The 25,907-nt window shown below is 41.3% G+C and overlaps 2 protein-coding genes across 4 annotated transcripts; both read left to right on the forward strand.

The window, feature by feature from the left end:
- The first annotated feature begins 283 nt into the window (after positions 1–283).
- On the forward strand, positions 284–10,154 carry LOC144659396 (uncharacterized). The gene is given in 4 exon segments (XM_078519806.1): positions 284–447; positions 2,960–7,009; positions 7,011–7,115; positions 8,015–10,154. Coding segments are annotated over 3 exon segments (4,917 nt in total). The 5' UTR covers positions 284–447; positions 2,960–3,010; the 3' UTR covers positions 8,828–10,154.
- Positions 10,155–13,291: 3,137 nt separating this feature from the next.
- Positions 13,292–24,618, forward strand: LOC144659784 (uncharacterized). 3 transcript variants are annotated; one of them, XM_078520294.1, is made up of 7 exons: positions 13,292–13,608; positions 19,631–19,885; positions 20,313–20,425; positions 20,809–20,958; positions 21,057–21,252; positions 21,794–21,895; positions 22,129–24,618. In XM_078520294.1, exons 2-7 carry the CDS (start codon positions 19,634–19,636, stop codon positions 23,380–23,382), a joined length of 2,067 nt encoding a protein of 688 aa, XP_078376420.1. In that variant the 5' UTR covers positions 13,292–13,608; positions 19,631–19,633; the 3' UTR covers positions 23,383–24,618. The 3 variants fall into 3 exon arrangements, with proteins under 3 accessions (XP_078376420.1, XP_078376419.1, XP_078376418.1); XM_078520293.1 differs by lacking the exon at positions 13,292–13,608 and adding an exon at positions 16,725–17,066; XM_078520292.1 differs by lacking the exon at positions 13,292–13,608 and adding an exon at positions 18,124–18,274.
- Positions 24,619–25,907: the final 1,289 nt, after the last annotated feature.

Below are 25,907 nucleotides of genomic sequence, written 5' to 3' on the forward strand. Positions count from 1 at the left end.
GTCCCCCCCCCCCCCCGGGTAGATGAGTTTCCACAGTTCTTCTAGCCTGTTCCAGGCGTTCGGTTAGTTGGGAAGCGGCGCAAGAAACGCGTTTTTCGCGCCGTTTTTCGCGCTTCCCAACTAACCGAACGCCTGGAACAGGCTACAGTTCTTCTAGCTTCTCTGCTCTGTGATCCTTTGATCCTTTGGGGACTCCTTTGGGACGATTGGGACCGGAAATTGAGTAGGGGCCTTTACCGGTCAGCGGCATCGTTCCAAAATTAACAAAATAGAATACTTGAGCTCGTCCTTGAGCTCAGTGCTCGCCCAGCTGCAATTGCAAAATTTTCCGCTTTCTGTTCAGGCCCAGTTAGTCAAATATCGTTGATTTTCCGGTTTGGTTGGAGGCAAAAGGTTTCTCTACAATTTGGATTTCTTTTATCCTCACGAGAGAAGCATATATTTGAGGTAAGTAAGCTTGAAGTTGTGAAGTAATGTTTGCTGTGGAGTGCGGGATTCGATAGTGCAGGTGATTTTACACTGAACTACGTGAACAATTTCACGAAAAGTCTGAAAAGAGCTTTGAAAATGTGAGGGAATTGCAGTTCAATCGTAACAAGTGCATGATACCAACACGAGAAATAAGATAGACAACAAGGCGATTTCTGAAGAATGTTTGAATTCATTTGACATTTATCACGCAAGATATTACTTGTTTATTTCTTAGAAATACGGCCATTACTTTACACGTCCTTATATGTGAAAATCCTCCTGCATTATTTGGCGACCTGAGGATTTTAGACAGCAAAATTTATGAATAGTTTATTTTGTTTGATTAGTGGTTTACATATCATTGATTTTAGGTTATAAGAGCTTGCTATTTATCTGCCAACCCCGCCCCTTGTTAGGGGAATAGAATGGTCAATCCCCGGGGGGGGGGGGGACTCCCATATGAAACGGACGGGGATGCTCGTCAGAAATTTTGAAAAGAACCCCTAAAAGAGACCAATCTGGGTGTGGCTCAAGCCTTTCTTGACCCCTAAAAGATACCAAAAAACTAAGAATGGAGTTTATATTTGTATATTTCTTCGTGTGTAACCCTAAACGAGACCATTTTGGCTAAAAATATTGGCGTTTTGGGCGTTTTTTCCCGGAACACCCTAAGCGAGACCAAAAGTCCGAAATTTACACCCCTAAGCGAGACGACGAGCATCCCCGTCACTTTCATATGCGAGTCCCCCCCGGGGGTCAATCCAAGACTTCGCGAGGCGAGACCCTTGTTTAAAAATTTGAGACCGAGACTTTACGGTTAAATCGATTTCCAAGCCGAGACTCGTAAAGCTTCGTAATCTCAGCTAACCTTCATAACTCAAAACGTTTCAGCTATATTTTCCAAAACCAAAAATAAATCAAAATATATAGACACAAGAAACCAAAAAACTTGTGATAAATTGAGCACTTTCTTCACATTCAAATTTTGTCTTACAACTCACTTGACTTGTCCTTTGCAATAGATTGGCTCAGTTTGACTATAAGATGAACAAAAAGCTTTAATTTTAAACGTTCAGCTTCCATTGGACATTTATAGCACAATTCTGAGACTCCTAGATGGAGATTCAAAATTTGAGATTCCGGCCGAGACCCTTATAATTGGCCATTTCCGATATATTAAAATTCTAACTTGGCTTCGAGGCTTGGGGGAATAAAACAAAAGATATCACATTGAGGTTGATTGATGAATAAATCATTTCTTTTGTTTTATTCCCCCAAGCCTCAGAGCCAAGTTAGAATATTAATATATCGGAAATGGCCTATTCAACCTCATTTTTAAAAGCAAGACTTGGCCAATACGCATTGGAGTTACAAAATTGTTTGTAGTAGAAAAAACTTCATTTCCCATAGGAGAAAAATTTTTCAGATTTGTTCAAGACCAACTCACATCTTAAAATTCTTCCGTAAGAGTCAACTGGGAATAAGTCAGGTCATGGTGCAGCAAAATGGCTGCCTTAACATAGCTTATGCCAAAAACCTGCAGGCCCATACCAATTGATTTGGGAGTGTGGGGGGCAAAGTGAGTACAGTGGCACCCGAGGGGACTTCCATGTGAAAGGGGCAGGGATGCTCGTCAAATATTTTGAAAAGAACCCCTAAAGGAGACCTTGAAAGCTAAAATTATTGGCTTTTTCCTGGAACATCCTTAGTGAGACCAAACATCCAAAATTTACACGTCTTAACCTAAGCAAGATGATGAGCATCCCCGCCCCATTCATATGGAAATTCCCCGGGTGGGGGCACTCCCCTATAGGGCCTATACAGGGACGTGCCGCTGGATAGGGTATGGTTTTTTGACGACTCCGGCCCTAAACAGGGTATATAATTTTAACCTCCTTTGTCCTGAAGGGCCTGAACCTTTCCTAGACAGGGTATGGCTGCAAGACTGTCGTCGAGTATTTACATTGTCTTAGCTTTCGCTTCAATGAAAAGCATATTTTTATTTGCTGGGATCGGTGTTCGCATTCCAATGCGTCGAACATCGTGTATGGGACGCAATCAAAATTAAGCGTAAATGGTTGTCAATGTTTTCCTTTGTTCTAAATAGGATCTTAAAATAGGGGGTGTTGTCCTACACAGGGTAGGTATTCTAAGTTTTTATTGTCCTAAACAGGGTCAGGGTTTCAAACCCCCAGCGGCACCACTATACCCAAACATAGGTCAAGTACCCCCCCCCCAGGGGAAATTCCCCCAAAAGTGGCCGCCACATTAACTCACTACCCCCCCCCCCCTGCCTTTTGGCCCCTTGATTTGAGCATACTGCTCAGCACATTTCAGATTTATGCATTTTGCATATTACCTTCAATTTCATGTCATTTAAGTATACAAAAATATTTAAAAGAAATCTTGCATACCTGCCATCAACATAGCAGCATAATACATAACATTAGGTTATGCTGATATATTTATTTATTTCTCATAAACACAGGTGCATTTAAACAACACTGGTTAATCTTGGAAACTCAATACTTTTCCCAAGATGTCTGAAATCGTGGATTGCATAGCTTATGTTGTTCAGAAAACATGTTGGAGCCTGGGTGTTTTTGCACTCTTTGTCGCCAAACGGTTAGCAGATTTGTTTGGATTAATATTCAACGTCCTTGCCTGTCTGACCATCATCCGATTGCCTTATATGGTGCTTCAGTTCATTGACATGGACGAATGGTGGAAATGGAGATGCGTCGGTTTCATCCATTTCATATTTTTTCTCGTTGACATTCCATTTATTCTCATGGCGTTGTTTATGATCTTGTTCACCGGCGGTTTTATTCTAATACCAGTCATCCGTGAAATCAAAGAAGAAGTTGACATGGAAGATTTAAAAAGTGAAGATCATGGAATCTATGGCTTTGCCGCTTTTCAGCTCCATGCAATAATCGGGAAGAATTTTTTTCGCCTCATCTGCGACATCCTCTGTGTACCATTGGCTATTATTTGTTTCTTCTCATGGAGATGTTGCATTTTTGTAAAGAAACTCCGGAAGAAAGATTATAAGTGGCAGGACTTTGGCTGGAGAAAAGTTTGTATTATACAGTTTTTACAGCTCTTGGTTGATATCCCCTGCATTTTGATTGGCCTATTAGTCATGATAACATGGCGTGCTCCATTTCTGGGCAAGAGAGTGAAAGAGTTGAAAAAAGATGACGAAAAATGGAATTGGTGGAGATTTGAAGTTTTTCCAGAATTTGCACTCATTTTTGTTGACTTTGTTTGCCTGCTTCTATTTGCTCTAGCGATCATTACATGGAGAGCACCATTTTTGATCTACGAACTTTACCATGTAAAAAAGACCCAATGGAAGGTACGTGAAAAAATTGCCGAGCAAGTGCTGTTGATTTTTGTGGATATTCCCTGCATTCTCTGTGTGCTGATTGTGTTTGTAACTTTATGGAGAGTTCCTAACTTCATCAGAGACTGGAAAAGTGATCAGTGGAAAATTCGACAAAACTGTGTCTGCCAGCTGGGAATGCTTTTGATTGACTTTGGCTGCTTCCTGTTATGTGTGGTTGTCATAGTAACCATTTGGAGGATCTACCCTTTAATTTGCGATGTCAGAAAGTATTATTCAAGGCCCAGGGAGGAAAGATCTTGGAAGATTCGAAAGTCCATTTGTAAAAACGTTGCATTTTTGTTGGTTGACATACCAGCCATTTTTCTTTGTTTCATTCTATTAATAACAATGTTTCGCTTCCCTAAACTTTTGTCCAAGCTTATCCAAACCGGGAACTTTTTTATGGAGTTTGCTATTACAGTGTACTTTGAAGCCGCCATGTTGGTTGTGGATATCTTCTTCATTATCTTGTTTGTGGTGTTGATGTGCCTCAGGCCCATTCAGAGCTGGGTCCATTTACTAGAGGACGAGGAACATAAAAAGAACCGCATTCTAAGGCACTACATGCAGTGGGTCCCAGACATTTTGGAAAAACGCTTCCAAGCGCGAAGAGAAATGGAGGGTATTTTTTCAACATGTTTAAAAAATCGGTTGCAAGAGTCAAAACTCAGGGAACATCTTACGGTGGTCAGTGAAGAATACTTAGAGGAATTAGAATGGATTCGTGGCAAGGTGAGAAAGTACGAACTTGAAGAAGGATTCAGTCATCTGATAAACATGGTAAAATGGTGGGAGAAGAAGCGCGTCAACAAACTTCTCCGCCTGTATAGATGTGAGTTGAATTTTTTACTCCACCCCAATGTGTCCACTCATAACAACAACCTCTCGAAATTTAGAAATGAGATGATCCGGTACGAGAGTCACGTGTCTGAGCAGATTCGCGCCATTGAAAAGTACACCATTCCTAAAGTACCGCTGTGGAGTGAGGAATGCGGCCTCAAAACCCGCACTCGCAAGGAAACACAACAAGCGCTGATCAAATGTCTCCCGAGTGGAAGATTTGTACTCTCACTGCTCATACTGCTGAACCTGGCTCTGATATACCGTGGGCCCTCGTTGCTGAAGAACCTTTGCCGACGCTGGTATGACCGTAGGAATATAGTGTTTAATTCCTGTAAGGAATACCTGTACGATTTCATCACCATATGTCAAATCTTGCTGGTCTTGATTTTTGTGTATCGTGCGCCATTTCTGATCACCGACATAACAAGAGACATTGTATTCAAACAGAGTTGGAGAGCTGTGCGCGAGTCTGTCAGGAAATACCCGCCAATGATTTTAGAAGACCTTGTGGAGCTCCTTCGCTGTGTGTTTAGCTGGGAAAGTGTGCGCTTCCTCTTCACAGCCCTGCTGTTTGGCCTCCTAATGCCAGCTGACTTGTTCCTGACAATCATGAAGTTCTTGTGTTCAAAGGACTGCGCCATTTTTATGACAGCTATCTTGTACGTGATTTTCATGGCATTTCCCTTCCTCATTCCGTTTTACATCAGTGGAAAATTGGAACCGAGCACCCTGACGATTGTAATCGGAGCTTTTGCCATCGTTCTGCTCATGGCTTTGGTCATGATGGTAGTTGTTTTGCTCAAGAATAAAGATCCCGTGCACAATAGACAAGAGCGGGACGAGGGACTCTTAATTCAACCAACGCCCTACGACTACATTCGCTTCAATTGGACAAACGTTCACGTGATTGTGTTTGAAATCGTGGAGTTTCTCCAGCTGCTAGCGTTGGTGTTTATCCTGAGTGACATCCCCATGCCTGGCGCCGACACCCTCAACACTGCCTCACAATACCTGCTGTTGAACTTTGCCTCGTTCAACGTGAAGCTCTGGCTGACATTTTGTATATTCGTGATATGGTTCTTCTGCTGCGGCGCGCCCGTGATCTTGGAAAGCGTCCTGGAATATCAGCCCAAGGGATCATGCGCAAAGCACGTGGGTTGGACCCTCTTTCTGTCCCTGTTCGCCAACACTATGTTTGTGACGATTGTGGAAAGTTTCTTGACATTTGTAGCCTGCAAGTCGAACGACTGCCCTGCGATCAATACCACTGCGGGCGCGAATTATTCAAGTGACTGCTTGCCCGCTGTTCTCTATGAAGACCCCAGCATGGAATGCTGGGAAGGGAGCCACAAATCAATCGCCTTGCTAGGGTTGCTGGGATTGGTATGGTACTCGACAACTGCCATCATATTTGGAACCAAATATGGTGATGTAGAGCACCCAAACCAGGATCTGAAATTTTCACCCGTGTATAACATTTTTCTGAATTTTGCCAAAGCTTTAATGGTCGGAGTCGTTGTTTTAGCCCAGGCAAAACCAATGGTCGTGCTGACCATTCTACTCCTAGCGAACGTTGGAGCGATCATTTTCACGTTGGTTTTTAAAAGGATTTTTGGCTTCCATTTATCCAATTCCCTGGTGCTAGTCATCTGGCGAGCTGTGACGTTTATCTGCGGGGGTGTGGCGGCAGCATCGGCTCTCGTGGCTAAGACGCTAAATGATCCAGATTCCATGGTTCCCCTTGTCATTTTCCTTGGCGGTTGTCTAGTCGTTGTTCTTGTAGCCTTTATTGTGTCAATGTACCTGAGAAATCGAAGAACACCCGTGGAAAACCAAAGAAGGACATTCCGCCAACAGCTGCTGGCGTTAGAAGCAAAACTGGTTCAAGAAAACTACATGATTAACTCCTGGTCCAAAGGGCGCGCACAGTGGAAAAGACTGGTATCGAACGTCTACGAAGCGCAAAAAGCTGACCGCGGGGTCTCCCCGTCAGTATGGTCTCACCTTGAAATACCTACAGCTCCACCACCCCCAGAGGTCATGCCTGAGGCAGGGCTTAGTACTTCGGCTCCCCTTCCCCCTCCTCCTGCGTATGATGATCTGTTTCCTAATATCATGGGACCTTATGGTGTGCCTCCCGTCCCCCCTCCCCCATACAGTGAGGTAACGGACGTCGTTTTAGACGTGGGCAGAAGTGAGCCAACCGTGACCACCCCTCCCTCGCTTCCTCAGGCTACAGCGGAGCCCAGATCTGAAGACCAGCCTCCCTTGGACGAATCGCCGAGGATCTCATTCAAAGACTCCTGCCAGTAACCTGGAGGCCGCCGAACAGACAGAGCCGACAGAGTTCTATGACATTGGCAGAGCCGTTACTCCTGCTCCACCTCCGTACTATGTAGCTGATGAATGGGTAAGAAGAATTTGCATGAAAATGAGAATTAGTAGAAGCCTTTCATCGCCAATTGCGAATCAGTGAACTTGATCAGTTGTGTCATCATCGACTATTTAAACGGTAGAGTGTTTTCAACGAGGAAATATCAAGTGATAGTTGTCCCGCGTAAATTTGATGTTAAAACAAATCAGATTTTTAAGGGCAGACCGATAGACCGATAGTTTTGAGACAAAAACACTCTATCGCGATTCTTCTGTGCTTCCTTATAAATCTTTCACGGTTTTGGACGCCATCTTAACGGATGGGCAACGCCGTCAGATTTTACAGTGTTTGTGTTGGAATCCGATGGCAGATAATTTTTACAAAAATTGAATTCTGGACAACTCTTGAATCGTAAAGTAAGATATTAAGGAAAGGATTGTAATTTGTAAATAATCTGAATTTTCGGCACATTTGTCTACAGTCAACTCTCTCTTAACGGACACCTGGCGATGGTCCCTGTTGTTTTTCAGTCATTTTACTGTAACAAAACTCCCTATAAGACGGACACCTCTCTAAGACGGACAACGGACACTTTGAAATCATTAACGGACACTTGAAAAGTGCTTTTTTTATCATGTTTTATTAGTGAAAATACTTCCAAACTTCGCAAAGTTAGTCAGTGCCCTAAGGATACATGTATACAAATCTTACTACCCACAAGCAATGACGCTTTAACGGATTACTTCTTTGCTGTTACGTATATGGACACATACAAACACTGTAAATTCTAACGGCGTTGCCTACCCGTCAAGATGGCGTCCAAAACCGTGACAAGGTCTATTCTTTTATGAATTTTTGGAAGAGAATGAATGGTAAATAGCGAACCTCTGACTGAATAAGGAAAGTGGTACATTTTTTTTCTTTATTTTCTGCAGGATACGTTTTATTCGCCGCCTGAGAATCGTGACGAGTGGAAACTATGGGACATCAACAGCATGGAGTGTAATGGAACAAACCTGCTGCTTGTACTAGAAGGTTACATCCATTACTCTGCGTTTTCGTTTTCATTCATCCTTCAGCTTCCTCTCTGGCGTTCGGCTGTCAGGGCATGTGACTGGACTGGCTTACTGCACTGCTTGAGAGTCCTAGAGGGTAGTCTAAATGGACAATTTAACAACCCCACACAAGTCGATGTCTCATTGGGTAACGTGGATGTCCCGTTACTGGAGCTAGAACCAGATGTCGATACGGAAGAACCGCCATTTTACGAACCTGAATCGCGGGATCCCGAAGTTATCCGAGCCCAGTCCGACGGCGAACGAACACGAGCTGTCGACGATGTCAAAAGCGTAGGCGAGTTTGGCGAGCAATGGGCTGAGCTTCTAGACAAAGTACTGCCTACAAAACCGGTTATACGGAAATGGCTGTGGGATCAAGAACTGGGCGAGTTCCATGTTTACCTACGCAGGCCCATTCAAGGGGTCATAACAGAGGTGGGCCCCAGAGGAATAAAGATGGCCAGAGGAGCCTCGATTGCATTGCCTAAACACATCAAGGGGAGGTTATCTGGTACTAAAATTACTTTTGAGAAAGGATGCGAGCCTAAAGGAAAGAAAGGACCCGTTTCTGTAGCCGTTGCTGAGCTGGGAATTATGAAAATAGAGGAGAAGATGTACGTGACAGCGCAGGAAAAGAAGGTTCCTTACGACAAGGCTCTGGACAGCATGAAGACTGTCACGTGGAAATAAACTGAGTATTGAAAGTAACCCTTTCGTAGTGAGGACGTTTGTGTGACTAGCGTGACAATGTCACTCCAAGTGCAAGCATCACACGAGTCACGCCTGTGTGTTCGTGACGCGTGTGATGCTAGTCGTCACGTTAGTCACGTAATCGTCCATGTGATTGGCTTGGAGAAATTCTGCCGGCAGAATTTTAAACAAAATTCAAACATAATAAGCAAAAAAACGGCAATCAAACGAACAAACAAACAACAATAATTTGGCTAATGAGGACGAATAATGTTGACATTTTACCGAGCAGAATAGGAGACTGACAACAGTCAGTATACAGAATTCAAGAAAACTAGGCAATGTTTACCGAGTACTGCCGGCAACCGGAATAAGCAAATTTACAAGCAGAATTTTTCCAAGCCTACTTAGTTACAAAGTAAGTTTAAAATTTTTTTACATTCAGAACATTTTAAATAGTAAAGTAAAGATATTTTAAAGTAAAATAATTAAGTAAGATAAAAAAAAAGATTTATAAAAGTAACCCATATAAAAAATTTAAAGTAACATACATAGCAGTCGCAGAGACAATTAAAGTGGCAGCAAAAAGTGCACTTTGGTGCGCGAAAAACATTTAATCGGTAGTGGATAATTTCTGTCGGAGAAATGCGAGAAGAGTTCGTCATTTTCGGCCGTTTGTACCGGCTGTATTAGAAATTTTCAGGCAGAATTTGGTCACATTTATCAAGAATGTCGCTAATTAAATCACTTTCGATAGAAATGCCAAATAATAAAATAAGAAACGCGAAAAAATTATTATACAACAGATACGAAAGGAAGAGAATCCAGTTCAGAGTTTGTCAATGATAAAGAAACCACAGATTCCGAAGCATTTCTTTCTCACAAAATTATCAAAAAGGAAACGTTGCGGGCAACTAAAGTTACTATTTTGATACCAAGCAGAATTTCGCGCATAATACATTAGGTTATTCTTAGGAGCACTTCCGTTAGGTAGAATATGTCAATTTATAAACCACAGCAACCAGTGGCAAGCACGGGCTAACTGCAAACCAGTTTTTTTTTCTCACGTTTTTCGTGCGAAGTGCTGTTAAGCTCGCGTGAGGTCCCAGATCTTTCATGCGAAGCCGCGTGTAACTATATAGAATTCGCGCCAAAATGGCGTTACAGTCTAACGCGGGAAAAATCGTGTACGTTATTAGTGTGTTGTGATTGGACGAAAAGAAAATATCTTTTGTTTGATAAGAACAAATTGGATAATAATTTTTAAGCACTCATAGAACGCAAAAACCAGAGTACACAGGTTATCATTTCAATAGTCATTTAGTCATGCAAAAAAAGACTATCGCAGCAACAACAAGCTTTATTTCATGGCTATAAAAACATACAGTATTGCAATATCAATTATAGTATACAAGGTTCACCTATTCGTCCGTTATATTTTCCAAGAAGTAAAGAGTTTCTCGAGCAAGTATGGTGAACTTCGGGGAAATATTTCTTTAAAAAAAAACCCTAAAAAAAGTATCTATTTTTAGTGTGTGTCTCGAATATATCGAGACTATATAAATCAATCCCAGTATCATACCAAGTTACACAAAGCTGCAATACAAATTTATCTGCAATCTTAAAATGCGTATGCGTGTTTATATTATTATATCGTGTTTTTATCGAGTGATTTTGTTTTTTCACTTTCTCGATCTTGCGAGGTTTCAAACCTCACCGAGAAATCAACACCAATTATATTTGAAGAAAAAAAAGAGTATATTTCATATTTTGTTTTTATTTAGTAGTCTATAGCAGAGTAGTTTTAGTTTAATCATTTATTTTTGTAACTGACATTTAAATAGATTCTGCAAATGCTGACAAGCAGAGTAGAGCGGTTTCCAAGTTGATCGTCGCAAGACCAATTTATTACCGGCAGAAAGCGAATTTATTGCTCATCTACATACATACGTCTAACCATCACAACAAATATAAATGAATGAGCCAATAGAAGTAATGAGAATACAGTTGGGGGGATTATTTGGGGTTTTGGAATTTTTTTTATTTTTTTTTTTTTTTATTAAAAAATGGGGCGGGGGAGAGAAATAATTTTAAGTAGAAGTTAAGCATTGAACCTGCGCCACGCGCGGGAAAATGCGCGTTATCCATGCCACGTGATGGGGTTTGGTCTTACTTCTGATTGGATGAAAAACAATGTGTTTGCTCTTGGAACATATAGCATGCTGCACGAGATTTCTACCAATAAAGAAGCTTACAAGAAACATAATAACTGTCGACAATCATAGAAAGACCGTTCTAATCTGCCGCAGTCAACTGGTTTTGAAGTGCTTACGAAATGAATTATTTTACTGTCTGTAAACTACAATCGTGAACCTCGCTTAAAAATAACTCGGAAAAATAACTTTCGTTTGCACTTTTGCTAATGATAATACTGTAAGTAAATATTTCATATTGTAGAAGTTTTCATTTCTTCGAGGTTTTTGAAAGCGAGTAGGGACTTTAAGATACCTGGACGGCTGACCTCGAGGACGGCTGACCGGAAGTAATTTTTCGCGTGTAGCCTATATTGCGCATGCCCGCTCCACGCACATTGCCCAGCTCCGTCCAGCTGTTGTCGAGGACGTGAGAAGTAGAGTTTTGCCGTCCACCAGTGAACGGGAGTGCTTTTTGTATGATTTCGTTTAAAAATCTCATTATTTTTTTAATTCTGCTTCTTTGTTAGGTGGTCCTTTATGGTATTCTTGGTTTGGTACTGATAAAAAGTTGTGAAGTCAAGTTTTATTTACGGTTGCAAATATATATATACGCTGATGGCGAAGCCACGTGCGTGAAATCATGAACTTTCTTGCTTGTGTTTCTACAAAAATTTCACTTGGAATTTGTACCCTGTGAATGAAAATAGTGCTCTCTGGTCCCACACTTTGAGGTAAAAGCGCCAAATGTTTTTCTTCGAATGTTTTGGTCTAAGGAATTATTGATCCACTAACGAAGCCGTCCTCCGTTCACACACGCCGGCTCTTAACGTTGGAAGTTCCCGCCAAGAACGTCGACATCAGCCCAGTCCTCCTCGCGAAATTCTACCGTCCTCGAGGTCAGCCGTCCAGGTATCTTAAAGTCCCTAGTAAGACAGTTAGACTGCATCCCTCAACTTTCACTGAAAATAGCTCAGTGTTTTATTTACTTTCAAAAAATCCAGTGAGGAACAGGCCGCTGAAAAGGTTTTAATTTAACTTGCATAACGTGTGATGAGTGGATTATTAAGCTAACAAGACAGCTAAGCAGTTCGGTGTTACGTGTTACTTTCAATCTATTTTTTTAATAAAGAGAAGATCTACGCAGTTATGAACACAACTTAAGCAGTTGTGAAAAGAAGGCCTGAAAAAATCAGGCTTGCCGGGACTCGAACCCTGACCTCTGCGATACCGGTGCAGCGCTCTAACCAAGCGCTCCACTGCGCTCCACTGTTCATAACTGCAAAGATCTTCTCTTCATTTATTCTTCACCCGCAGTTCTAATTCAATTATATGACTTCATATATTCATTATTTAATCTATTTTTTGTTTGTATAAAAGTTTAATCGTATAAAAATGGCAAGTTTCCTTTTCATTTGTTCCACCTCTCTATGTATCTTTTTCACAACTGTCTACCCAATCTCAAAGGGAACGCAGGCTCTGGGAACGAGATTGCTTTCCACCTTAATTTCCTAAGCGCATGGCATAAAGAATAATCCGCGCGCCAGCGGCCGGCTTGTCGCGGGCTCAAGCGTGTCGCAGCCACCAGTTGCGCAGGTTTGCCGGCCCTTGATCGAACTAATATCACAACAACACGATAAAAGAAAATTCAAATTTGAAGGGAAACGCGTGTAATTTATACCGGAAAAATCTCTTCAATATGTGGTAATAAAGTGACAGGATCAAGAATATAAGATACAAAGAAAAGGCGATTTAAAATATTACTTTTGATTGGGATTTCACTCGGATTTTATACCTACTTTCAATGTAAAACAAATCGACTGAATTTTTGATGTGTCAAAACCACTTCAATTCTTCTTTATTTTTTCGCACACTTGTCCGCTATAGAAACTGGTGTTACTTTTAAATTACTGCTAACTTTTAATCTATGTACTCTTCTTGATATCTATTACATGTGGACCACAACTGAATAATTGAGAAGTTTGCGAAAAATTCACACTTAGAAAACAGCAATTTCTTCAATTTTTTTGAAAAATAAATCAAGGGCGCGGCTCGCGGCTGAAAATTTTGATGTCGTTTCACTCGGCGTTTATTAAAATTTCAAGACTGACTTTCAAACAGCTGATTTCTCGTCTTGCCTCGACTCGTGGACGTAAACAATGGCTTCACGCTTGGTCTCCGCCCGATATCGCACGAGATTAAACAAAATGTGAACAATGCTCAAGTGCAGACAAAAGAATATATTATCGTCAACAACATAATTCCAGCTGAACATTTGACCGTTAACGACTCAGGGCCAAAATCAAATGAAGCGAAACCGCTTTAAATTTTGTCCCTCGCTCTCGGGAAAAGGGCTGCAATTCAGCGTTTTTAAGCAGAAAAATTGTTGGCGTTTTGTGTCCAGTTATGAAGTGAAATATTTACTAAAGCGGTAAGGTCATTTCCTCGTTGAATTCGACTTTTCCGGCGAGTGGGTGAATCAGTCAACAGCCCGCCGAAGCTCAATCGCACAGCTGACTGAAGCGGAAACTTCGAGAAGTCACACGACTCAAGCGAGAGATGGACAAAAGAAAAATTTAAAAAATAAAGGTAAGTTCAATTTTTTTTGTCTTTCATGCCGAATATATATTTTGTACAAAGCGGTGTTATTGTGTACGAAGCGAAAGTTCAACGACAATTGGACATTTCTTTCTTTTCAAAGTTTATTATTCAAACTTATGCAAACAAAATTTACGTTCTAGCTACAAAGCCGGTTTTCTCTGTAATTTTCGACGGTATTAATCTTGTCTCCCCCCGAATGAAATTTTCCCATTTGTAACTCTTTGCTGCCAAAAATGTTGCGAATATTTTACCGTCGAAATACAGGATTAACTATATTGTACTGTTCAGAAGTTATTAAATCGACTCTTCGTTCATTCATTGAATTGTTTGAATGGTGAGTGTGACTGAAGATGTCAATAAATCACTTGCTTCGCCATTGAATTTTTGTTTAGAAAACTCTTTCTCTGGTTGTTTGCGCGCCAAGAAATTTCTAGGCAATTTTGAAAATCCACAAATTATATTTAAAGAATTTAATCGATGATCGATTTCAGTTTGAAAAGCAATGAAGCAATCTGAGTGGGTAATGAACTCTTTTTGTCTTTAAGGTGTTATCTGCACTATTAGAAGGCGTTAAGAATTGCTGATCTTTCGATTCCCCTAATGAAGTGAATATTTTGTTTTATTTTTTCATTGCAATACGCGTATAGAGATCCACCGGTCTTCTGTCATTCAGTCATATCTGTCTTCCAATTGTTATACTCATTTACATTTCATTCGTTATGCTTCAAAGACAACACAATAACGCATTTTTTATATTCCACCCCCTGGAGAACCGTCGAGAATTCTTTTAAACTCGCGTAAAGCCATTTATAACCCAATAACTATTAATAAGAACTGTTCTTCTGCCAATATCAATCAAAAGAAAACAAAATACTTAGCATTTCTCCGCTGTAGATATCTTAATTTTTTAAGTGATTTTCTTTGTCGCGAAGATCACTTGAAAACGCAGGTCAGTGCATTTTTTTTAAATTTTTTTTTGGCCCCTGCGTTGACTAAAGAAAACTTATATATTAAGAGAAAACAACAAAAAAAATATTACATGGAGAGAAAACTACTTGTTTTGTCATCGCTTGCTTTTATTTTCTCTGACAGGAAAGAATCAGTAAAGTTAACATCTGCTATAGTTTTTGAGACCAATGTTGTCACAAGAGTTATTTGCGTCAGTGCATAAAAACGCGTCACCGAGGGAAGTCTAATTCAACATTTGCTTTACTCGCGAAAAAACGCCTACGATATGGTTAAGCCAATATGTAATACTATTGACCTAACTAGTATAATGGGGATTTTCGTGATATTTTTTTTTTTTTTGCTCTCGACTGGTTTACACTTGCCTGTAATATCCGAAATGCCATTAACCGTCATTTTGATCACGCAGTTCTGAAGTACTTTTCACAAATCTCTCGAAAAATTTCTCGCGCTAAGAAAATGATGCAATTAAGTTCCTGTATGATTTTTTTTTCATGTTTTATCATCCCACGTTTCTGCTCTTAAAATAAAATGTCCTTACAAATACAATTTTGATTAATCTCCGGCATTCAAAAAGCAGGCCGTCCTGAATGCATTATATAACATAGATGGGGAAATATAGGCCTCGGCGCAAGTCCAAATAACGCTCAAGGGAATAAAAGTTTTATCTTTCGCGTCCGTGTGCTCATGAAAATTAATTCAAGCTGAACTGGTTAATTACTGGTTGCAACATCTGTTCATCATTCTACTAAATTCGCCGATATAATAGATATTTTCAACTGAGCGTTGTTACACCAAAGAATTCCCTTGACAGATGTACCGATGTGCAGTGAATCCCAAAACCCGAAGCAATAAATGGACGGTTAGGTGGTTTGGGTTTATTATTTTGATTTTTTTTTTTTTTTTAAAAATGTGAAGCCGGCGCGAAGCGCGGGAAAAACGCGTGCAAGGGAGTCACGATTCTGATTGGTTAGTTTCTTCAACAGACACCGTTTTGGGGAAGTTTTCGAAAAAGGCAGTTGAAAAAAAAAATTTGTTTAATTGTCCAGTAAAAAACAAAACATGTCGAGGACTACCCCCAGAGTTGTCTGGTTTAAGCCGGGCTTAGATAAATTCTGCTCGTAAATGGCGTATTCTGCCTGCCGGCAATGCTCGCAAAAATTTCAACTTTTCCTTTTTTTAATTTTTCGCATATTTTTTGTGTTACTGATTTTTCCAAATTGTACCAAAATCTTACTCAAATTCTGCTCGAAAGTGGTAGATATGCGCTGCCGAATTATGCGGGCAGAATTTATCCAAGCTTATCAGGAATGTCGTCGGTCACCACTTACTAGATACTTCATATTACTTTGCACCAAAAGTCTACCGACAGGCGAAAACAACATGGTCTCTTGCCAAACGGACCCAAGTCGACTGCCGTAGTGTAGACTGAGGTAAACAACATGAAAATTATCTTAATTTCAGCCCCTTACCCCGCGTCGCTGAGCCATTATTAAAAGCTACAGAAAGACAGATTATCATTAAGTTAGAATTCACTAGTAGCTACAAAGCCGATCAATAAAAAACCTCTCCCAAATTAATCGGCTTACTGACGCTGCTCTAGATCTCTGGCGTTTATTGAATCTCGTACTCAAATCTTTTCTCATTTCGGTATGGTATGTAGCGAGAAGATCTGCCAGCTTCAAGACACGCCGTATGATGATAACACCGGAGCACTTTCGAAATATTTCCTCTTCAAAAGGAAACTGAAAAGGAATTGTAACGTTTAGCTTTGGAAATACTACATAACAATCTAAGCATTGCGAAAATGATAAACGTTTGTAGGAATAACTATCAAAATTGTTTGACAACTAAGCCAGGAAAATGCCTCAAAAAAGAAGATTTAAGCTAACAAATGCTTTTAAAAGGCAAACCAACAAAATGCTTCAAAAAGAAGAAATAAGCCAACAAAAATTGAACAAACAAACAAAACTCTTAAAAAGACGATCCGACGGGAAAAATTGAGTATCTAGTGCCGCTGAACTCGCCTTTCGAACTAACAGAGGTCATTGTGAAATGCGTGGAATCTCTGTTAGTGCCTGGGCGTTATAAAATGCTCACTTATCTTTCATTCATCACCGACGCCTCCGGAATCATGAAATCAATATGGGCTGGGGTAGTACGGTATGTGTGAAATGGCAGTTGATCTTAATTTCGAGGGCAAGATGCCTTGAAATAATTGCCATATGAGTTGCTAAATTTAGTCAACTTCTCCGCAATAATTGAAATGAAATGTTAGCAATGGAAAGACAGCGTTTGAGAAAGAAGCTTTCTGTTTTACCCTCGGTGTAATAAGTTTTATCCCAGATGAAGTTTTAAGACGGATTTCTTTACTTCATCGATATTTTGACATTTGTGACCACAGAGAAAATCCGGCCGCGAACGCGCACAATGGCTTCGCCTGCTGTAAACGCACTTTTCTGTTCACTTGCTCGAAAAAGGTAAGTTTAGCGTTTGTTGTTGTATGCTATTTTGCTTTCAGGTTCCCTGGTTTCGGCGTTGTTTATATTAATTTCATATCTCTACTTGCCTGTAAGAAACGTAAATACAGCTCTTCTCAGTGAAAAGCTTTAAAGGTCAAAACAACACGCTTTAAATTTTTTGAAGCGATGAGGTTGTTTCAAACGGGACGGCCAACTTTCAAGTTTATGTGCAGTTATTAAAGAAGGAAGCATAACAGACAGTACTTGAGCTCTTGTGAGGAAATAAAATCAGTGGATAAATCATTTAAATGTACAAATTTGTCAAACTAGTGAGATGGCAGTTGTTCAACTTTCTGTCGAAAGAGTCACGCACCTTGGCTGTCTAAGGAATAGAACTTCACTATCGAAATACATGTAGATCTTGAATTTGCAATGAAAAATAAGGCCAGTGTTATGTTTTTCGTTTTATTTCAAACCCCCAGTATTATAAACAGCTCTTTAAATTCGTTTATTGGTGTTTTATATTACAACTGACATCGTGACATAAAACCCAGTATTCAGCATTTATAATTTGATTTCTGTTCAAGTTTCCAGTGTACTTTTTTTTCGTCAATTTAAGTGAATTATTTTTCTTGTTCATAAAGCAATCCGCAGTTGAAATTGATAGAGCACAGATCTTGCTTTTTAAATGTTAACTCATGAAGATTCCATACTCGGGTGTAGATATCTCAATTTACATTAGCATGGTTATTTAAAGTGTCTGTCAGACGCCTGCACGCATGAACGATAGAGATAATTGATGTTTTGCTTTTATGGCAACTTTAAGTATAAATTTTTAGACACGCGACGATAATTTTTTAGAAGAAGATCAATGGAAAATAATGGTTTCTCGGCACTTTCACGGCAACTTACGAAATAAATTTACAAAGCACATTTTAGCCTTGGTTATCAGTAATTTGGTGAACCCAGTGAAGCGTGATGGTATTTAGTAAGGTGATATCTCCTTGACATGCGGGTAATTTTGGTTGACGTTTCCATAGCAATTTATAAGTAGCGTCGTACTGTGCGTAGCGTTAGGCTTTGCTATAGAGAAGGTCGTGTGTCGCGTCGGGTTGAAAATTAAAAATAGAAAGGAAAGATGTCCGCTGATTGCTCTCCAAATTGCTGCTTTTAAGTATACATTTTCAAGGTGAAAGATCTTCAAGTCGGGATGATTAAGCATGGAGGTAAATAACTGCTCTTTTTCACCATTACGTTTGCAAAAAAATTAATATAAACAGTAGCTAAAGCCTACGGACCCACGCGCCGGTTCAGTTCTTGTTGTTTGTTGATTCCACGGTCGAGCGATCTGACTGAACATAAAGAATTATTCTTCGGGTTTTCATGAGGACGATGTTTTCGCACAAGGAAAATCAATAATCGGGATTAAATTTTTCCAACTTGGTAGGCATATGACATTTATTTAATGATGACCGGAAAATGGGGAAGTAATCTTTGAAGTTAAATATTTGATCTATTAAATAAGACGAATATTAGTCTAGTCAAGTCTAGAAACTTTACAGTGCATACGTGTGTCGTTTTAAGCAACTCGCGTGGGAAATTCAGTAAAAAAATGATCTAACAACAATTACAGAAAATAGTTCTGGTTACATTCGATTATTTGAAACCATTCGAATTCCCCTTTGACTATTCCAAATAATGATAATAATAATTAATTACAAATGCTATAATACAACCTCATTTCCTAAACAGGGTGTTAAATCCTATGAAAGTCCATGAAAGGTTAAATACTATAAATTTCAAATGTCACACAGAACCGTTAGATTTTATAAGGTTTCTTAACAGTCCGTTCAGGATATATTGTATTCCTAAATTTCTGCAAGTAATCGCGCAACTACACAAAATGCAATCATCCACAAAATTTCTATTTTTGTCATTTTTGTGAGGCACTGAAACGTGAAAACACGACACACGCGACACGCAACACGCAATCCTCGATCGCGATACGCTGTCAGTCGATCGTAGCGCAAGCTGTTCCCGGCCTCGCTTTATCACTTGCACAATTCAGGATATGCCAAGGTAGGGTCACGTGAAAAACAACCCTGCCGGGCACGGATTTATTATCCTTCGATGATGCTTTATAACTCCGGTGGATAGAGTAGTCTTCGAGCGCGGATCAAAGGACGCGCGCGTGAAATGCGAGGCACCCGCGCCACCTTGATGCGTTGATTGCAAATTGTTTAAACCGTAAAATTCCGGTTATAAGCCCCCCCCCCCCCCTGCTTATATGCCCCCCGGTTATAGGCCCATCTACCTGGAAACAAAAAAATAAATCCGATTATAAGCCCCCGAATATAAGCCCCCCTGTGCCGGATGACAGTACTAAACAGGGCTAAATGTTGCGTTATTATGCGTTTTTAACTTTAAAACGTATTTTGATCAACACTCCCGTGGCTCGTTTCGAAACGTGTTTTTATTCCGCTTATAAGCCCTCCCGGAGATTAGCCACTCAGCTTACGAAGTTGTATAAGCTCAGGGCTTTGACCGGAATTTTACGGTATGCGTTTTTGTTACTATTGCAGATTATGGAGAAGCTAGAGGTCATTATCACGGTGCTCCTACTTTGCCTGGTAGCACTGGGTGTGTACGTGGCTACTTCCTGGACACTATCGAGGAAGAAGAAGAAGGAAGATGAAGGAGACCGTGAGGGGGTTCCGTACAAATATCTGGACGAGGAAGCTGAGAATGCTCGGAAGAAAGTGGCCACGGCTTATGCACAGGAGACTATGCCGAAAATTACCATCACTCCTGTACAGCCACGACCTGACTTCCCAAGGGTACGAGACCTTTCACTGACTCACTGCAGTCACTGCAGTTTTTCCTTTCGACCCACCCACTGACTGACTGACTGACTGACTGACTGACTGACTGACTAACTGACTGACTAACTGACTGACTGACTGACTGGCTGACTGACTGACTGACTGACTGACTGACTGACTGACTGACTGACTGACTGACTGACTGACTGGCTGACTGACTGACTGACTGGCTGACTTATGACTGACTAATTGACTGACTTACTGGCTGGCTGGCTGGCTGACTGACTGGCTGACCCATCTTCTGTCTGTCTGACTGAATGATCGACTGTCAGACAAACAAAATGACTTACTGATCTAGCTAACTGACTGATTGACTGACTGACTGATCTTATTTCAGCTAGACTTCTATCAAATTTCACATATCGTTGTTTTCCTTTTGTAGAGTTTACTGTCATCAGATGAATTATTCTCCGATGAGGAGGAAGAGGAATCACAAAGCGATGATCATTTGGACTTAGGAAGACTCTACTTTGCTCTAAGATACGATCAACACCGGTAAGAAAGATGCCTTTGTAAATCAAATAGCATTTTCATTCCCAAGGTCAAAATATTAACTCTCCTTATTGATTGTCTTACATTTCTCTTATAATGTTAGTTCGGAAAACTTGGTGGTACATCCGAACATTCCCAATTTGACGGCTTTTTCTATTCAACTCCACTTTGAAAACGGGACCGAGATTGGATGTGTTCGACGCGCAGGCATTCTCCTTCGCAGCGGTTACTTGGAACGTCACGCAATGTTCTCGAAGGCCTTGCGTGACGCCCCAAATAGCGGTACCCTCCTTGAGAGGAGAGAAAAAGAAGGTAGAAAGGAAAAGGTAGCACCCCTCTCGCCGGAAACCCCCACGTGATTTAATTCGAAATGTTCTATTTTGCAGTTCTATGTTGATCGTGCGGCTAATCAGAGCCGAGGACATTCCCATGGACCGAGAAGCCACAAGTACATACGTTGATGTTCATCTCCTACCGCTGAATCTACAGAGCCATACTTTTGAACCTTACGAAACTACAATTAACGTCAGTTTCAGGTATGTGATGAACGAGCCGACCTTTCACCCGTATCATGTTTGAGACTTCTGGAAAACAAAAAAGCGTATTCACGAAATATCTTACTCTTTTTCCCCAGGGAAGTGTACGAGTTTCCGCTGTCCCAGTTAGACTTGGCACAGCAGACGCTTAACTTGCACATCTGTCGCTATGACAGCTATTCTCGACGGTCTTCTATCGGCGATGTGTTTCTGGCTCTTGCAGAATTAAGTGCGCAAGGAATTGATTTTACTCGAGAAGTGTTTCTCTGTCGAAATATCATCAGCCATCAAGAGGTGGGAACTAATTTTGTATTTTCTTTCTGCGTATTTCTTTTCTTTGTTTTGCAGGCCTTTTCGTTTCCTATTTCTCTCTTTGATTATCTGCGCCCAGTGCTGCCAGAAATTGTCGTGAACCTGTTATGAAGTTATGTTAGAGCAGCTTTATTGAAGGAATCTTTAACCAATCAGAACAAACTGTTTTTCTCTTTAACCAGTCAGAGCAAAACCAGTATCAATATCGTGATTTGGCGTGCACACTTTTACCTACCTACCAACCTACCTACACGTTTTCGCGCGCTTTGTGGGGGTTGTATGTTTTGCTGGCACTTGGGGGTTGCATGTTTTCCCGTGCTTAGCGGGAAAAGAACGTTTTCCCGCGCTTGGCGCAGGTTGCATGTTTTCCCGCGCTTGGCTCCGCTCTTGGTGGGGGCTGCACGTGTTTCCGCGCTTTCATTTACTGTGATTGGCCAAATGTTATTTACTGTGGACATGATTTTACGACAGCAATCTAACTCAAATGCTGCACTCTTGCTTGCTTTTTATTATTTTCATACAGATCTACCGAACACTGGGCAGGAGGAAACGTTTGCATCCTGTCGATGAAGAGGAACAAGAGGAGGGTGAAAAGAAACCTGAGTCTATAACAAAAGAAAAGAAGGTTAGACTTAAATCATTTTCAGAAAACTCCCATTGTTCCAAAATGCCAAACCACCAGTGGAAAACACTATGTTAAATATGTAGTGCAATGTTTAACATGGTAAATATACATTGTCCCAGAGTTAAGGGGAGAAAGCTCCTCGCAGGCTAGCATTAGTTTAGAATACGTTAAACTGCCAATCATCACAAATGACACCTATTAGAAGTTCACTCCCCCTTGTGCATTTCTTGCAGGTTTCAAGGAAAGTGAGTTCTCAAAGAATGTGGGATGTACTTCGCAGAGCCGTGAAGTCAGGTGCATATAAAGGAGAGTATTTGCCTTCTGAGTCCGCTATGCACTGGGAATCAATTTTCTCACCCGGGGCTTCCAGCACAGAGGGGTACAGGTTTGTATCAGCGCCAACAAGCCCCGTCAAATCCCCTGATTTTGCCTACTTCTCAGGCCCAGGCCCTTCCGGTGAACGCCGCGATGACACAAGTGAAGAGGAAGGCGAGGAAGAAAAAGAGGAATCTGCAGTTGATGTTCCGACGGACGAATCAGAATTTGAGTCGTCCGCTGATGAACAGGAGAGCGACAGGAGGCACGTGGAACGTTCCCAGTCGCCTCCGGTTAAAACTGTGCAGCTCTCCCCAGCTCCCGAAGAGTACTATCGAATAGTGCCTATCACTCCTTTTACTCCTTATAAGGACAAAGGTGAAGTAACCGAGCCTTCATTCTCCTGGAAACTACCACATACCTATACGTCACGTGATCGTGACGTAGTACAGACCCTTTCCCAGGCCTACAAGGAACCTCGGGTTGTGCCTTTCGCGAGCGTTTCTCAATTCGAACCCGGGGGCCCGCCGGCTAAAAAAGTTTCCTTTAATCCGCCTTCAGTTAAAAGCGGAAGTGACGTAGGAGAACAAAGGTCTTTACAATCAAAGACATCACGACAGAAACGAGTGGCTGATACAAAGAAGATGCGATCTAAGCGAAGTAGAAAAGTTGTTTCATCCAAAGAGAGAAAGAAAATGTCTCCAAGAAAGGAACCCGATGGTGAGCCCGCGGAAAAGCTGGTCAGCTCAGTGAGAGGGAAAGCCAGACACTCAACCACAAAGTTTCGGGGCAAATCGTCGCCAAGTCACAAAATGGCTTTTCGGCGAAAAGAGCGGGGGCCTACCGAGGGGGTATCGATCGAACCCCCCGAGGAAGAGTCGCTCGTGGAGGCTCCTTCAAGATTAACAGAGGATGTTGCTAGATGGCAAGAATTACAACATGATTCCAGCGAAAGTGGACGAATGATCTTCCCCTCGATCTCCACCGGAGATTACCGAACTTCACCGATGTCTCCTTTAACAGACTTTTATTCAATTACCCGATCGCAGTCGGATCCGAGCGTAGATGTCGAACACTTCCGAACCTTAAGCGAATCGTCTTCGGGAACACGATTGACTCGTTCGATGTTGGAAGTACGTGGCGACAAAACGACAGATGAAGAAGATCAATGAAACTGAAAAGAAACATAAAAAATTTAATCAAATATAGAGGAAGGACGTTTTATCAAAATCAAATTGTGAAGGTAACCTTCAATATATATGATCCAATTTACAAGCCCGCGAGCTCACTATTGTTATCAAATGAAAGAAGCTAAGTCACTCAGAACGTTAAAGATTCAATGGTCAATAGATTGTACTTAATTATTTTCACAGGTAACCAAAGTGTACTATCAGAGTGCTAAAATAATTATGAGTTTGTATGGATCTAAAATTCGATCAAAAGCATTTCAACAGTTTTCTTCAAAAATGTGAATAAGAAAAATGGTAAAAGTGTTTTAAGCCTCACCTGTGGTCCTTTAACAGTGTATCATCTCTCCTAGGTAACCCGGGAACGAGCCTTCCTACTGGGGTACAGCAGTCGACGAGCAGTGCTAGCCTAGCCTGCGTAGCTGGCGGTTTGGTTGGGGTTTTTAAAAAGCGCACACAAGCAAGCGGCGAAGCTGCGAGTGGCCAAACAAAACTGCCAGCTACGCAGGCTATGTTAGCCGAGCGCGGTCTGGGTAGGAAGAACGCGCTCGCACGTCTCAGGATTTTTTTCGGCTCGCGCCGCTGGCCGATTTTAAGAGAGCCTGTTCGTAGGCTAGTCCTTGGAGGACCCTGGGGCACTTTTGAGAAAGTTTAAACTCAACGGTCAGTACGCTATAGTAGTGAGTTCAACGGTTGAGTAAGAACTCGCCCATTGAAACAATCTCCAGAAGCCTTCCATGAGGGATAAAAATTCAGAAAAAACAACAGGCGAAGTTTTTTAGTCACTTTATTTACAACTTTTTGAAGTTAAAGTAGAATTTTTTCCATTAGATCCATGCAATCATTTATAGCGCACCAAGATTGAGCGCACAAATACACTATCGTTTATACCTGTAGTGTATTCAGTCTTACTGTAGTCTAGTTCTGTTTAATATCTTTCTGTAGCCGTTTTCGCCGAGTTTAACAGCGAGAAATGACGATCGACATGGTTGACTGCTCTAGTCTTATTAATAAATGTGGCTTGTCAGCGAAAGTGAAAGTAAAAAAATCGTTCCAAACGAGTTTCCAAATTTTGCAATTCTTAGAAATGAGAAAATTTTCATTTCATGAAACAGGATATAGCAATATTATAATTAAAATTATATTACCAACAAATATTTACCATGTATAGAACAGATATATTAATTATAACAAAATAAGTCTCTGCACAGAGTTAGTAAAGGTTGGTTCCCTGTGATTGTTGAAGTTGCTTGATTTTGATGGTTCTAACAGAGGGCAATTTTGTGATTTTTCCGCACGAGGTGGTAGGGGGAGCCCCGGAGGCGTAACCAGAACAGTCCCGTACAAAATTAGCATTCTGACTACACTAACACGAGACATTCAATGTAAAGAGTTTATTGAGGATGCGTCAGTCAGTCATCTGATGCAAAATGTATCCTAATACAGTCATCTGATGCAAAATGCATCTTGATTACAATCTTGAATCTAGCAAAAAACAACAGTTCGTTCTAAGTATTAATTACAAAAGCTGAACAAACAACACTTTAAAGAAAAAGAAAAGCAAGCGAAGACGAGGACTGACGACGAAGAATGACCTAAATCTCCCGCCAAAACCTATATATACCTAGACATCCCATAACAACCCGCGAACCTCTCAATCGTGCCGGCAGAATAGTAATTTCTGACTAATTCATTCATTCAAACGTCAGTAATTGCATTTGCCCTTTCCTCCTAGGTGTATTTTTCAACCCGGTGCCCAGTGCCGACCGCGCTAATGTGGGGCTAAAATGTTTTTCACGTATCATGGCGGCAATTTAAAAGTGGGATGTGATTTTTCGGAGCTGCTAAGGCCCCGTCCACACTAATCCGGATAAATCCCGAAAATGAATAAAAATGTTTTCCGTCCACACACTATCATTTTCGTATCGTTTTCAATAATTTCACCGTCCACACTAATCTAGACTGTCCACAGCCCTCTATTTTTTCGTGTTTTTTCGATCGATGAGCGCGCGGTGAGAACGGCGAGAAAACTGGACGCCAGCGCAAAACGGAAGAAGCAAGGGGGTGGGGGGCGGGGAGCGAAAATTGCTCGCTTCGCTCGCTTCCCGCCCCCCTCCCTCCGCGCGCTCGCGCTTCGCGCTCGCTTCCTTTTGCTTTTTTGCGTTGAAAAGTCGAGAGGCTGTGGACAGTCTACACTAATCCGGATACCGGTAAATTTGAAAACGGAACGCAATCTCGTCCCCAGAACCTGCGTTCCCCTTGACCAGCGGTCGGGAAACTCAACGGCTCTGAACGAATCCAAACCGGAACCAGGGTTTGATTGTGGGCGTGCGCCGGAGATTGTGGTAAAACAAACAAGTTTTTCAACAGTCAATCATATTCAGACGCCTTTGTGGCGCAATGGCGGCTTTTCAGAATAGCCACGAGGTCCCGATCCCTGGCGCACACCAGAAGGATCGCGGCCTCTGGGGACAAGATTGAACGGAACGCGGCATCGGCCCTAGATGAAT

Source organism: Oculina patagonica, chromosome 7, assembly GCF_052425735.1.
Source record: "Oculina patagonica isolate OP01 chromosome 7, crgOcupat, whole genome shotgun sequence".
NCBI classification, from domain to species: Eukaryota; Metazoa; Cnidaria; class Anthozoa; order Scleractinia; family Oculinidae; genus Oculina; species Oculina patagonica.

Excerpts from the sequence above, each read along its gene's own strand:
- LOC144659784 (XM_078520292.1), top strand. Across the intron at positions 20,959-21,056 it reads ACAATTAACGTCAGTTTCAG|GGAAGTGTACGAGTTTCCGC; the intron begins GTATGTGATGAA and ends CTTTTTCCCCAG. Across the intron at positions 21,896-22,128 it reads CTATAACAAAAGAAAAGAAG|GTTTCAAGGAAAGTGAGTTC; the intron begins GTTAGACTTAAA and ends CATTTCTTGCAG.